This window comes from Lutra lutra, chromosome 1, assembly GCF_902655055.1.
Source record: "Lutra lutra chromosome 1, mLutLut1.2, whole genome shotgun sequence".
In the NCBI taxonomy this organism is placed as follows: Eukaryota; Metazoa; Chordata; class Mammalia; order Carnivora; family Mustelidae; genus Lutra; species Lutra lutra.
In genome coordinates this window covers 155,980,333-155,993,281 of record NC_062278.1, presented here as the reverse complement: position 1 = coordinate 155,993,281, position 12,949 = coordinate 155,980,333, and the positions used below count along the sequence as shown (strand labels likewise).

The following is a 12,949-nucleotide window of genomic DNA, read 5'->3' as shown; positions in this document are numbered from 1 at the left end:
GCTGTGTGCGTGTGACCCAGCTTCTCCGCAGCATTGGTAACAGAGCCTGCCTTCTGGCTCACGGCCATGCAGGGGTCTCCATGCTTCCTTCTCTCCCAGCTACACAGACTGGGTCTGACTGCATCATGTTCCCTGCAGATGCTTGTGATTGTCTTAAGATAGGTCTTAGGCTGAGAACAGTATTTATAACTGGCAAAACCAGACAGAATCCTGGATTCAGCTAACAACGAAGAACCTGAAAACACTTCTTTTAGTCGGATCATGGGAGAGGTGCTGGGAAGATGGGTTGTAGTTGATGGAGTTGGTGACCATCCAATTCCCGGGGGCCCTAGACTAGACCTCTGGCCTGCAGGATTGTTCATTTCTGGTGTCAGGGCCCAAACACATTCTCACTAGGGTGGTGGCTTCTTACCCCGCAGGATGGTCCCCTACCCTGGTTCCCCTACATCATGGGATGCTGTTCCTGTAAGATGCAGCTTGGAAAAGAACCTCTGTAGTCCTGTCATTTGGCAGGCTCTGCATCAAGGGTCCTCTTTGGGGTAGAGAGGCATGGTGCCTCCGGATGGAAGGATACTCTTTTTTGCAGAGTTGGTGAAGTGTGGGGAACTTTATCAGCCAGCTCACAAACACCTGCCATATGCCTGGTTGGCCTTAATTTAAGTAGGAGTCTCAGGAGGATGCTGGTCAATATCTTTGGTCATGGCTTCTATCTTAACTAGATTTTTTTTTTATTCCATAGGTTTATATTTTTAGAGCTGATCGAAGATCAGGTACCTTAATTAAGATATTCCAGGCATCAGGTAAAAAGGTGAGATTCTGGGTACTGGTGTTCTTCTTTTTGCTTGCCAGATGTCATCCTGCGGGAATCAGTTCACTTTTTAGAAAATGGATGTAGAGGCCCTATCCATGCCCTAGGTTTGTATGGCAGCCCCACAAGCAGTTGGCTTAACCCCCTCAGCACTGTGGAACCTGCGGATTGTGGAATTCAGGCTCGTCGTAGGACTCAGGCAGCAAGATGAGCTTGGGCACGACCAAGTTTCATCACAGTTCAAAAAGGATTTCCATAGTTCAGATAGTCTTCAGAATTACGACTTGCTGTATGTCTGCCTTTTCCTACCTCTCTGACCTTCCATCTGCCTCTCTCTTATACATACAGCCCAGAGAGATCACACGCAGTTAAGTAGGGTGGCAAACCCATGAAATCTAACTGAGTAGGCGTGTAGGCAAACGGCTCTCACTCTTACGGTGTCTCAGGCCCAGTGGTGCCCCCCTCCTCTCATCCTGAGCCCCCCACCACCATTGCCACAGGGCCTGTTGTCACACAAAGTAAACCAAACACAAGTCACTTGGCTCCCTTGAGAACCTTGAAATAGAAATAGCTTGGGAAGGCTGCCTTGGAATTCGTCCTGGGCAAGGTTTGTCTGGGTGTGTTCCCTTGTCTTCGTCCTGGCCCTGATCCTCTCTTGATTTCCTGCATGTTTTCATGAATGCTGCACCCACAGTCTGAGATGAAGGCAGGTAGAGAGTCCCTGGATTAATAAGGCATATTTTTTTATGGGCTTGTCCGTCCTGCCCACCTTAGCGTGGCTCAGACCAGCAGGATCATTTAGGGAGATTGGCTGCTCTCAGAGGACACACCTTTAGGCGGGGAGGCCAGCGGGTGATTTGGAGTCTTGCCTTCGTGTGGAGGCCTTACTGAGCTCTGGGAAGAAGCACAGGACTCTGGGACTTGGGAGGGAGATTCCAGGAGACAGGAGAAGGTGGAAGATGGTTTTACCCACCACCACCCTAGGAAAAGGGGGAGAGACGATTGTTTCCTTTGTGGGCCTTGTGGCCACGTGCCGTGCCCCAGCCCAGTTCAGGTCCTGCTGTGGGTTAGACCTGCTCTGCACAAGCCTGGCATCATGACACACTGTTCTGATGGTAAATATTCTTATTTCCCCAAATCCCACTCACAAGTAGAATTTTTTTTTCAGTTTTAACAGCCTTAATGTGTGTACTTACTAGAGAATTGTCATAATCTTTTCAATTAAAAAAATGCATCACCAAAAAAAAAATAAATGCATCACCAAATCAGATTTGTGAAGTTTCCCTGAGAACAGCTCTGCATTCCCCTGCATTCCCCTGGGATCCACACTGGCCTGTGTTATTTTAACATTTCCAAAACCCCCAAAGCAACCACACTGGAAAAGACTGTGAGCAGTTCTGCAATAAAGGTTTTCTAAGCACCTCTGACAGACGAGAAAGGACTCGGTGCCATTTGTGATAGAGGCCCAGAGCAAGGAGGGTGGAAATGCCTCCAAGCCTAACATTTAGGTCTTTCTTAAAATAAAATAAAGGGATGTCTACGATGGGAAACCCAGACCCCCACCCCCGCCCCTTCAAGCGTACCTGGGCTTGACAGCATAAAATGAAAGGAATCTCCCCCCACTCAGCTTTTCTGAGATGTAATTGACATAGAATTCAGTGACCTTAAGGTGTTCAACGTGACGACTTGACCCGTGGATATATGGTGGAATCACGGGGAGGTTAGTTACGACCTCCATCACCTCATGTAACTGCGTTTTAAGGACTCTAAAGTGACGTGCCGAGCAGGAGCACACCTGTCACCCAGTCTTCAGAGTGTCTTCACCTTCATTTCCACCTGCAGCCTCTGTTCTCCCCACCCCCTGCTGCCCGCGCCCGGGGCAGGCCCAGTTAATGCTGGTCATCCCGGTGCAATTATCAGCCTATAATTGTGCCCTCTCCTTCTCAAAAACCTCCCAGTGTGGGTGACAACTTACATGGCCACCCACCTATGACTGGTTGCAGTCAGGTTTGGGGTGACAGACTGAAGAGTGGGCAGTGGGGGAGGTAAACATTTGAGAAGCCACTTGTGCACACTTTGTGAGGACCTCATGTCAGGGAGTCCCAGGACAGACTGTCTTGTGTGTCTGCTTGAATGGCCTCGTGAGGTGTTAGGGCTCCCTAGGAAGGGACGGGAGGGCCAGGTGTCTCAACCACCAGCTCCGTGGCCACTTGTCCTCACTTTGTACCATCCTAGAGTCAATCCTTCCTTGTGCCACTCACTCTTGCCCTCCTGTGTCTCTGGCTTCTGGCTTTACCCCCATCATCAGCACTCTGAGTTTGAAAAAGACCATTACTTTCTATATACATCTTATTCTGCTTTTTCAAGAAGAAATGAAAAATTCTAGTATCTCTGACTTCTCCATTATTCAAAGGGAAAGGACATGACCCAAGGCTTTCAAAGGATGTCTGTAGCTTTACCCCTGTGTCTGGACCCACACACATGGTGGGGAGGGTTCTGACTCCGTCGACCACTGGTCCACTTCTGCCTTTGTTTGGCCTGAGTTTGGTCAGATAGTACTGTCTCCTGGCCTTGCCATACGAAAAATAAAACAACAAAACCCTAAAGTTCCAGTTTTTAGCGGTTGACATCCCTCATATAGTACATCCGAGAAGTTATCAGTATATGCCCAATCCAGATGTTAATATAGACACATGAATCTGCATTTCCAGGTGAGAGAACTTCGATCAAAGAACCCCCTCCCCTGCCAACACACACACACACACACACACACACAGCATGTCATTGCCACATACAGGAGTTTCATTGTGTTAACGGAGGTATCTGAAAGGTTCGTATGTCAAAACTTAGATAAGAAACTTCACGTTCAGGGATTTCTGATTGAACACCGATGAAGATGCCAAGTTAAATAGCCCATTGGAATGAAACAAATAGTTCCCCTGAGGCAGAGCCAGAGAGTCCTCTGGGCTCTGTGAGGGTCTTACCAGCTTGTTTGTTTGTTTTACTGAAGTCTGGATATATTGACAAGGCCGCTGAATTAGTGACTGGTGGCATGGTCTCTGCTGGGAATCCCAGCATTGCCCACACCCTTCTCCTTTGGGAGTGGGTGTTGGCAGGGCGGGGTGCACTGAGCACAAGTGGTGTGTGACTGGGGAGGGGCTCCTGTCCCCGGGTTCACTGTAGGAAATGGACCGGAGTGCCCTCCACCTCTCTCACACTCCCCAGGGCGCAGCCAACAAACACCAGCTCCGAAAGAAAACGCTTGTTCCCATCCGCAGAACCAGAGCCCTTTTATCTGAAAACATTTATTTTAAAAAGAATGGCCTTTTTTTTTTTTTTTCTTTCCAACAGAGGTTGCAAACTGGCAGCCTTTGGAAAGGATGCAGCCTGTAAAACTTTTTGTTTGGCCTGCCTGCTATGTTTGTTTCTTTTTTTTTTTATGAACGAGTTGTCTGCATTTTAGAATGAGACCCCTCAAATAAAATTTTGGATTTTGGGCTTCTCTTGAAAAATAGGAAGGTTGGTCTTCTCTGGGTCGGCCTCCCCACAGTAGCAGTTGACTTCAGGAGCTGACTCTGTGGGCCCCAGGTGGCCACAGTCCCTACCACGCCCTATTGCCTGTTAGACCCTGAAGCCGAGCATCGCTTGCCACCCGGAGCATACTTGCAGTGTTACTTGTTTTTTCTTATACCTGTTCTGTCACCTGCCTGGATCCCATTGGCGTTTGAGTTTGAGACCCCTGACTTACGATAATAGGCACTGGATTAAGCTCTGATTCAAGAAGAGCCAATGGAACCTGGCCGTGTTCCCGCATCCATTACATAGTCTTAGGGGTCGTACCCTTCCCTGTCACTTGAGTTCATGCCTTCCTGGTTGGCTTTAGCTCTGTGCAGGCCTGGGAAAGGGTAATCTATTTCCCCATGTAGCATTTCTTTTTTCTTTTCTTTCTTTTTCTTTTTTTTCTTAACTTACCGAAAGGGATATCATTGCTTTATTTATTTTTTCAATTATTTTTTATTAGTCCCCATACAATACATCATTAGTTTTTGAGGCAGTGTTTCATGATTCATTGTTTGCATATAACACCCAGAGCTTCGTGCAATACACGCCCTCCTTAGTACCCATCACTGAGCCACTCCATCCCCCAACCCTTTTCAAGCTTGCCTTGTGTTAATGAAATTTCATGTTCCTCCTTGGTTAGCCCTGTCAAATATCTGTTATAGGAGGTACATTTACTATGCTTGTAACCTGTTTTGTAACCTCAGCTTGCATCTTTAAAAACCATATCTTATTCTCCTGGATCGGTCCACTCATTTTCCCCCGGGAGGGCTCCAAGGCAGGAGCCTCTGAGCTAGTGAGCTTCAGTCTCAGGAGGACTGGGGTCCAACACTGCTGCTGGGAGTCAGGGATTTCACTTCTGGCTCATGGGACAGCATAGCCATCGCAGTACTGAGGGGCTTGGGGGCAAGAGTGTGTTAAGCTGTGGGCTAGAGGCAAGCGAGGGCCTCCTGTGTGAGGGCACGCACTGAACGCTTTGTTGCAACTCGACTTGGTTGCAGATGGGCTCTTACTTCGGCTCCTCCTTATGCGCAGTTGACCTGAATGCAGATGGCCTCTCTGACCTGCTGGTGGGGGCCCCCATGTTCTCTGAGATCAGGGACGAGGGGCAGGTCACCGTCTACATCAACAGAGGAAATGTGAGTACACTGCTGGGCACCAGGTGGACGGGTGTGGGAGAGGTACATTTGTCCAGTGAGGAGTGATGGAGCAACCCCGCTCTGGGCCATGCCTTGGGCCCCATTACCTGGAGGAAGTGAAAAGATGTGCTTCCTACCTTCAGAAAGCTCAACATGCCATTAATGGAAAGCTGGACACAGTGTTACCACTGCAGACATACAGGGATTGAGAAAAATCACGTCAGTTGTTTGATTTTGAGTGTTTATTCTGTACCTGAAACTCTTCCTCCTGTTTTCTAGAAATGATTTCCACATAATGTGCACTTTTTTCAAATGATTTCCACATAATGTGCACTTTTTTCAAAAATGTGCCATTTTTCAGATTAAAAATGAGGCCTGTAGCACACAGCTAGAAGCAGTGGGCTAGAATTTGAACCCAGGCCAGCTCGCTCTCTGGGAGTCGTGCTACTTCTCCGGAAGTATGTACACATGAGCCAGGGGCTCCTGGAGGGTGCAGTGGCTGGGCAGAATCTTGAAGGAGTAGGAGCTAGGCAGATGGAAAGAGCTGGGCTGGGAGCTGGGCTGGGAGCTGGGCAAGCAGGTTGAGGACTGGGGCAGCAGGACCACTTAAGTTCTGGGGTTGTGCCAGTGCAGTGGCTAAGGGCTGTGATCATGATGTTCCTTAGCCTGCAGAACCATGAAAGGGGTGCGATGACATTAGAAAGATGCCTCTGGCCCTCTGCAGCTGAGTTGAGGGCTAGGGGATGGGGACAGGGAGGGGAGAGGAAGCAATGCCCCAGGGGAGGCGGGAGACCAATGAGAAAGCAGAATCTTTTCGGCATCTAGAATTAAGAGTGTCCAAGAAGAGAGTTGAATTCATCAATTTTGTTACCAAACATGAGAAAATGCTTGTAAAGTAATCAGTGAAAAGTGGGATAAAATCTTCCTATACAAACAACTTCTAAAAAATATACAAAACACATAGAGAATGTTCATAATAGATCCTTGTGGGTGGTAAGGCTTGGGTAGGTTTTTAGTTTTATCTTTATCCAAAGAGCAAGAATGTAATACTTTCATAGAAAAAAAAAATCCTTTTAAGCAGTGAAGAAGATGCTAGTTATCCTAGTTGGATGACTCATCCAGTTGGAGGGGCAGCAGTGTTTGACTCTAGGTGGACAGCTGTCACGAAGAAAGGAAGCCATCTGAAGAGGACCCAGGGAACGTTAGAGCCTTGGGCTTTCTTAGATGCTTAAAAACACTTTGAGAAAATGGATCTAAAACCTGGGAACAAATGTACTTCCTGGGACCTGTTGAGTAACACTTGACACTTACACCCCCATTGACATTCCAGGAAAAGAGACAGGCAGGTGTGGGGAGAAAAGAGGTGGTCATTATGGAGATGAGAACAGCAACATTTGGTGGCTGCCAGCTACTCTATTTGTAGGAGAATGAAGTACTTGTGTAGGTATGAACTTGTCAGGCAGTAAGGAGACCAGTGTAATAGCTTGTCAGTGTGTTTGAATCATGGTGTGGAATCTTGGAGCTGGAAAACTCCCCCAGACACATGGTGCCCATACCGGCCAACCCCCAACCAATGTAGCTTCATGCCATGTGGCTACCCTTAGTACCAGGGCGTGGTATCTGTTGGGCCTCCCCCTGTCTGATGAATGATCATGAAGCAGTGCAGAGGATTGGGAAAATGATGACTTTGGATAGATGGACTTGGACCTTGCTTTTTCCACTTATTAGTCTGTGCCATGTGGACAAATAGCCTAAAATTAGTGGCTCAGTTTCCTCATCTGTAAAGTGGGTAGAATCCTAAGGTCCCATCTAAAGCCAGACACTCCCTGGGGTGGCTTGTGGGTGTGTAGTGGGTTCAGAGTACCTCTATACTGGGTCAGGCTTCGACTTTCTTCTGCCTCAGAATCTCAGATTGTATTTTAATACTCTGATACCAACATGTTAGTGATTTGGGGTAGAGTGGAAATCCTTAGATGGCTTTTACTGCCACCATACACCATTGACCCCCTTCCTCTCTTGGGTGGTGTTTGCTCAAGAAATCCAAATCTGGGGGCGCCTGGGTGGCTCAGTAGGTTAAAGCCTCTGCCTTTAGCTCAGGTCATGGTCCCAGGGTCCTGGGATCGAGCCCTGCATTGGGCTCTCTGCTCGGCAGGAAGCCTGCTTCACTCTCTCTCCCTCTCTGCCTGCCTCTCTGCCTACTTGTGATCTCTGTCTGTCAAATAAATAAAATCTTAAAAAAAAAAAATCCAAATCTGAGCCACACGATAATGGGCACAGTTGTATGCGTCCCCACCCCTTTCCTCACCGAGAACTCTACTGGGTGTTGGGTTTTCTGAATGATGATTCTGTCATGATTACTGATCACATGCACCTTGCAAAGCAGCTTTGTAAACTTGTACTACAAGGGATAGGAGAGAAGAAAATAGAAATACGCATGCCCACGTAAAACAACTTTTGGAACAAAGGGTAAGGGCAGCTGAGAGGATTTTGTGGCAACAGTTTGTGGGTAGGGAGGTTTGTGGAGCGTCAGGACAAAGGGGGAGATGGAGTCCTTGGCCAACATGAGAATCCTCTTCCCTCTAAAAGGCATCTCAGGCTGTGGGAGACCCTCCTGCTGCACAGGTGAAAGGGACTCATTTTGCCACCAGGAGAGAGAAGCTTGGGTGCCCCTGATGCTGCCCAGGTGTTTCCTGTCGATGGGTGTGCTCCAGTGGTGTTTGGAGCTTTGGTTGTATTGGGGGTTTTTTTGGTTCTGGTTTTGTTTTGTTTTCTATTTTTTCCTCCATCCTGTTTGCCAGGGAGCCCTGGAGGAGCAGCTGGCCCTGAGTGGCGATGGCGCCTACAACGCACACTTTGGGGAGAGCATTGCCAGCCTAGGTGACCTTGATGATGACGGGTTCCCAGGTCAGTGAGCTGGTACCTGCACTCTGCCTTCGCCCTGGCACGAGGTGCTACTGGATCTGCCTGTCCCCTTGGAAGTCCCCTGCAGGGAGGGGTGCCCTTCGAGAAGATGTTCTCCATGCAGACACTCAGGGCTGGGCTCTGAGCCCGCTGCGCTTCTGTTTCCATGTGGTACCTTCTCAGCAGCCTCAAGTTCTTGGCTGTGTGTTGGCCATGTGAGGGGTCCTAGGGCTGGGTCACGGGGGCTTCTTGCTGCAGACATGTTTGGCCTGGCTTCCTCCCACCACCAGTCCCTGTGTCTCAGACTCTCAGGGTCTACTGCGTTATTAGTACATGAGTGTGGAGGGACTTAGACATTCTCAGCCCCAAGAGTGACAGCAAGGGGATGGACTTGAATGTGTCCCTGCCAAGAGGGTGGGGCTATGTGTACCTGATGTCAAGATCTGTCTGGACTGCAGATTCCTTCACAGTATCTTGGCCTCTCTTTCTGGTCTGTTCAGTGTTGTCTCTGCTTATTGTATGCACGGTACATAGACATTAGGACCTGTGGGACCCACGTCAGTAGGGGGACAGCTGAGGTGGGGGACAGGCTGGGGGGCAGCTCTTGCCTCAGACCAGACATTCAGGCTCCTTTGATACCCTCACAACCCTGACTAGAGAGGATCCCGGCTTGAGGTCGTGTGAGCATGGGTCCTGCACCCTTGACCTCACTTCTGCAAACACATGACTTTTGTTAAAAGCAAAGAAAAGAAAGGAAGATCTCGGCTTTGTTCCAGGGGCTGTCAGTTTGTGAGGGTAACCATATTTTTTTGGGAAGTGAATGCCATTTTATATAAGTCCCTTCTCTGGGAATGAATTAACTTTCTCAGTTATGCAATAACCATAGTTTATGGAATTCCCCTGACAGAAATTTGGGTGGGTGGTTTATATTTGCATTTCTCTTATTGGATGGGTCAGTGGCTTTTTTCTGTGAGGATGAGGTAGGAACGTTTTTGAAACTAAACCCTTCTAAGCTTCAATAATTTCCTTTCTACCCCCCCTTGCTTTTCTTCCCTGCTAAGAGATGGTATGTCTAGCTTAATGCCTGGACAACCTACAACCAAGAAATTTCTGATATGGAGGGACCCAAATGATGGCAGGAATTAGGAAAACTCCTTGTATTACTCGATATGGCTTTCTAACCCACAGCTGTTTTTCTCCCCTCAGATGTGGCCATTGGCGCACCCAAGGAGGACGACTTCTCCGGGGCCGTCTATATCTATCATGGTGATGTTGGTGGGATCGTCCCTCAGTACTCAATGGTAATTGCTGTGAGAATGATGTGGTAACTGTCCATATATTCATCTGACAAATACGTAGGGAAATTTTAGTCTATACCACACCCTGGGGTACAGAGGAGAACACAACATGGTTTCTCCTGTCAACTTTCCCGCCCTCCAGTGAAAGACAGCGACGATTGGTATTGCTTATGAAGTACAAAAACATGTTCAGAAACTCCTGAGTGTGCTCTCTGTCAGGGAGGCCTTCTGCCTGTGAAAGACGATATCCACACCCTGACCCACATTAGGAGTTATTTCTTGAATAAGAAGAGTTTTTCTTTTAGTTACTCCTTTGTCAATCATCAGTGCTAGCCAAAGGAATATGTTGTAAAATGTCACTTAGAGAGACAACGGTCCACGGAGGAGGGGTTTAAAAGCTGTCATAGGGCTGATTGGTATAAGTGGTATCGCTGTGAGGAGCTGTCAAAACTCTGGCCTTGAGCCCCAGACTTGGGAACGTGGAAGTGGTGGGTTCTGTTTTTGCCATATCAGCATGGTGTTCAATCTTGCTGATGGTATCAGGCCCAGCCCCTGGGAAAAAAGGAAGTCACTCTCTTGACAGAAGCATCGTCAGGATATTTGGGGATGTTTCTGTCTGGAGTGGCACAGGCCTGTGTCACTCTCCCAGTGAGTGGATCAGTGGGAGAAAGGGACTGAGCACAAGTGGAGAAACTTCCAGTTAACAAATATCGATCTGCCGAGTGCTTCTTATGTGCTTACCACTTCCTACTCATGCTTGTACTTCTCATCACAAAGCAGCTGGCCTCCTGTCTCGATTGTCTCTAAGGAAACAAAACTTCCAACTGAGTCGCGTTCTTGCAAAAGGTTCCGAAAGTGTTCTATAAAGCAAAGTATTAGGAAAGTGTCCAAACCTGTTCATGTGTTGAAGTCTCTAGGTAAGAAAGAGACTTTACAAGTGGGTTTTAAGAGCCGGTCCATAAACAGGACTTCAGTCCGTGCATTCATAATTGTTCTTCTTGCAGCAGATAAAAATGAGCTGATTAGAGGCTGAGGGTTGGTTTGTCGCCAGCTTCCTGCACCCTCTCTGCTGGGGCCAGCCCAGCTCAGTGATTCCCACGCGAGTCAGAGGGTAGAGAGGGGGCACCAGTCCGCTCTTTTCTTTAGTCCTTGTCCTAGTCCTATGAGATGGTGCCTTTACTGTCCACCTGTCTTCCTGAGGTGCCTCCAGCCCAGGTGACTTCGCTTGCCCAAGGTCTCTGGCTAGTAAGTGGCAGTATGGCTATCCTGAAACTTGACTCCCAGCCAAGTTTACTTACTGTCTGTTACTGTCCCCACACTGGAGGAGGGAACACTCAGGGAAGCTCACCTGAGAAACGTAGAAATGTGGAAACTTATCCTGCTCCGAAGCACACATACTCCAAGGGGCCTGGTTTACTCAGACCATCCTCTTCTCATTAGAAATGAGTAACGGGGACAGGGAGCTCTTAGGTGACTCAGCTGATATGGCAGGAGGAAGAGGGCTTTGGGCACAGGTCGGGGGCCACATCCGTGTCAGGGGGGGCGTCTGTGGTCTGAGTTAGGGACCCTCTTCACGACATGACAAGCAGGAAGTCATCCAGGGAGCCCAGTCCTCCAGCAGCCGCCGGGGTCACTGTCCACACTTCCTCCTGGAAGCTTGTTCCCAGACCCTGGAAGCGAATCACACAGAGAGGCAACCTGTCAAAGACCCCTGCTTCCCCTCCTCCTGCGGCCCTCCAGTGTTTTGTTTTGTTGCTGGGTGGAATCCCTGCAGGGAACCGAAGGACAAATTTTGTGGTTAGCATGGAGTGTCTTCAGTAGGAAGCAGGGATCGGCAGCTGGACTCGTCCTGCCTCTGTCAGCACGCAGGGAGGCTTGTTAGCCTTGACAAAGAGAAGTGGTTTGGAGCACTTAAGGGAAAAAAAAAAAAAAGAAAGGGAGAAACAAGTACGTTTATACTTTTCCAAGCTGCTAATATGTATATGATAAGGTCAGTGATTTAAAAGGAAAAAAGAAAAACCCTTCAACAACGTATTCTTCAGGGCTGCAGTCTGGACAGAGTGGGCATTGTGCGGGTGAACCCAAGGAAGAAATCAGAAACAGCTCTGGGCAAAGGAGTTGCTTTTCTTTGGCCCAGACTGGTATTTATTTCTGCCGGATAAATTGTGAGATCAGGGCTGAAGTTCGTCCACAGTACTCTTTAACTCATTCCTCTTTCTTGGGCTCGTCAGGAAAAGTGTTGATTTTAAGATCCTTGTGCGCCTTTCTCAATTTGAGAGCCCCCAGGGCACGTCAGGGCGGCCCCTGTGATCTTTCTTTTGCCATAAGGACACTGCCTATAAACCTGGGCAGGCGGAGGTTTTCCAAGGCTCCTGGTTTTCATTTAGGGTTATTAGCACTGAGCAGACTTATCTTCCTGGCTTTATGGCCTAATGGCCTGCAGATGTCTGTGGGATAACTTAAGCCGGCATCGCCACCCCCAAATGGACCACCCCTTCACTCTTCCCCCTTGTCCCAGCCGCCGCAGAGCTTAGAAATGCAGACCCAGGGCAAGCTGCTGCTAGCATCGTTAGACTGTGGAGCTGAGCTGGCCTGCCTCAACATGGGGTTTTTAGGAAATAGACATACGTACATGTTTGTTTAGACAGAGCCATGTGGGATGTGGAGCTCTGCCTGCGAGCAAGGAACATTTCAGCGTTTGCTGGTGCTCTGATTTGTACCATGATGTTCGCACATTTCCTGTTGGACGGCTTAAGTGAAGATGGCAAGTGGAAGGTTATTCGTAGTGATGGGATCCCGGGACGGGTGGTGGGGAGCGGGGGTTGGTCCCTGGCCTCTCCATCTGTAGATTCTATGGAAACTCCCTCTTCCCATGCTCATGACTTCTCTGGATGACTCAGTAAGGAAAAGGATACGGGAAGAAAGTCCACAGTGAGCCCCTGCCTATCTGTGAACCTGGTTCCGATAGGGGTTGTGCTGTGCTGTATGGCATGAAAACAAAGCATTTTCTTATCTTCCACAGTGAGGGCATTGGGAGGTAAGCCTCCCCAGAGAGATTGTATAAACAAAGGGAAGAAGAAACAGGTCAGATCCCAGGAAATGGGACTTTTCTGATTCAGCAAGTTTGATATCTTTTGAGGAACTGCGCCACGTAGATGATGAGTGACGGAGGCCACTTGTACAGTAAATAGCCCTGAACCAAGACAGCATATGTTAATACAGACTGAACTTCACGATGAATAAAA

At 48.5% G+C, this 12,949-nt stretch overlaps 1 protein-coding gene across 2 annotated transcripts in view; it reads left to right on the top strand.

The window, feature by feature from the left end:
* The window catches only part of ITGA9 (integrin subunit alpha 9), a 327,427-nt gene that overhangs the window by 52,195 nt on the left and 262,283 nt on the right, over positions 1-12,949 (top strand). For both annotated transcript variants that reach the window (XR_007129340.1, XM_047740712.1), the window contains exons 8-11: positions 740-808; positions 5,368-5,505; positions 8,304-8,409; positions 9,613-9,707. Coding sequence is in view for 1 of the 2 variants with exons in the window: in XM_047740712.1 (XP_047596668.1) it covers positions 740-808; positions 5,368-5,505; positions 8,304-8,409; positions 9,613-9,707 (408 nt within the window). In the remaining variant the exon portion in view is untranslated. The remainder of the gene's footprint in view (positions 1-739; positions 809-5,367; positions 5,506-8,303; positions 8,410-9,612; positions 9,708-12,949) is intronic.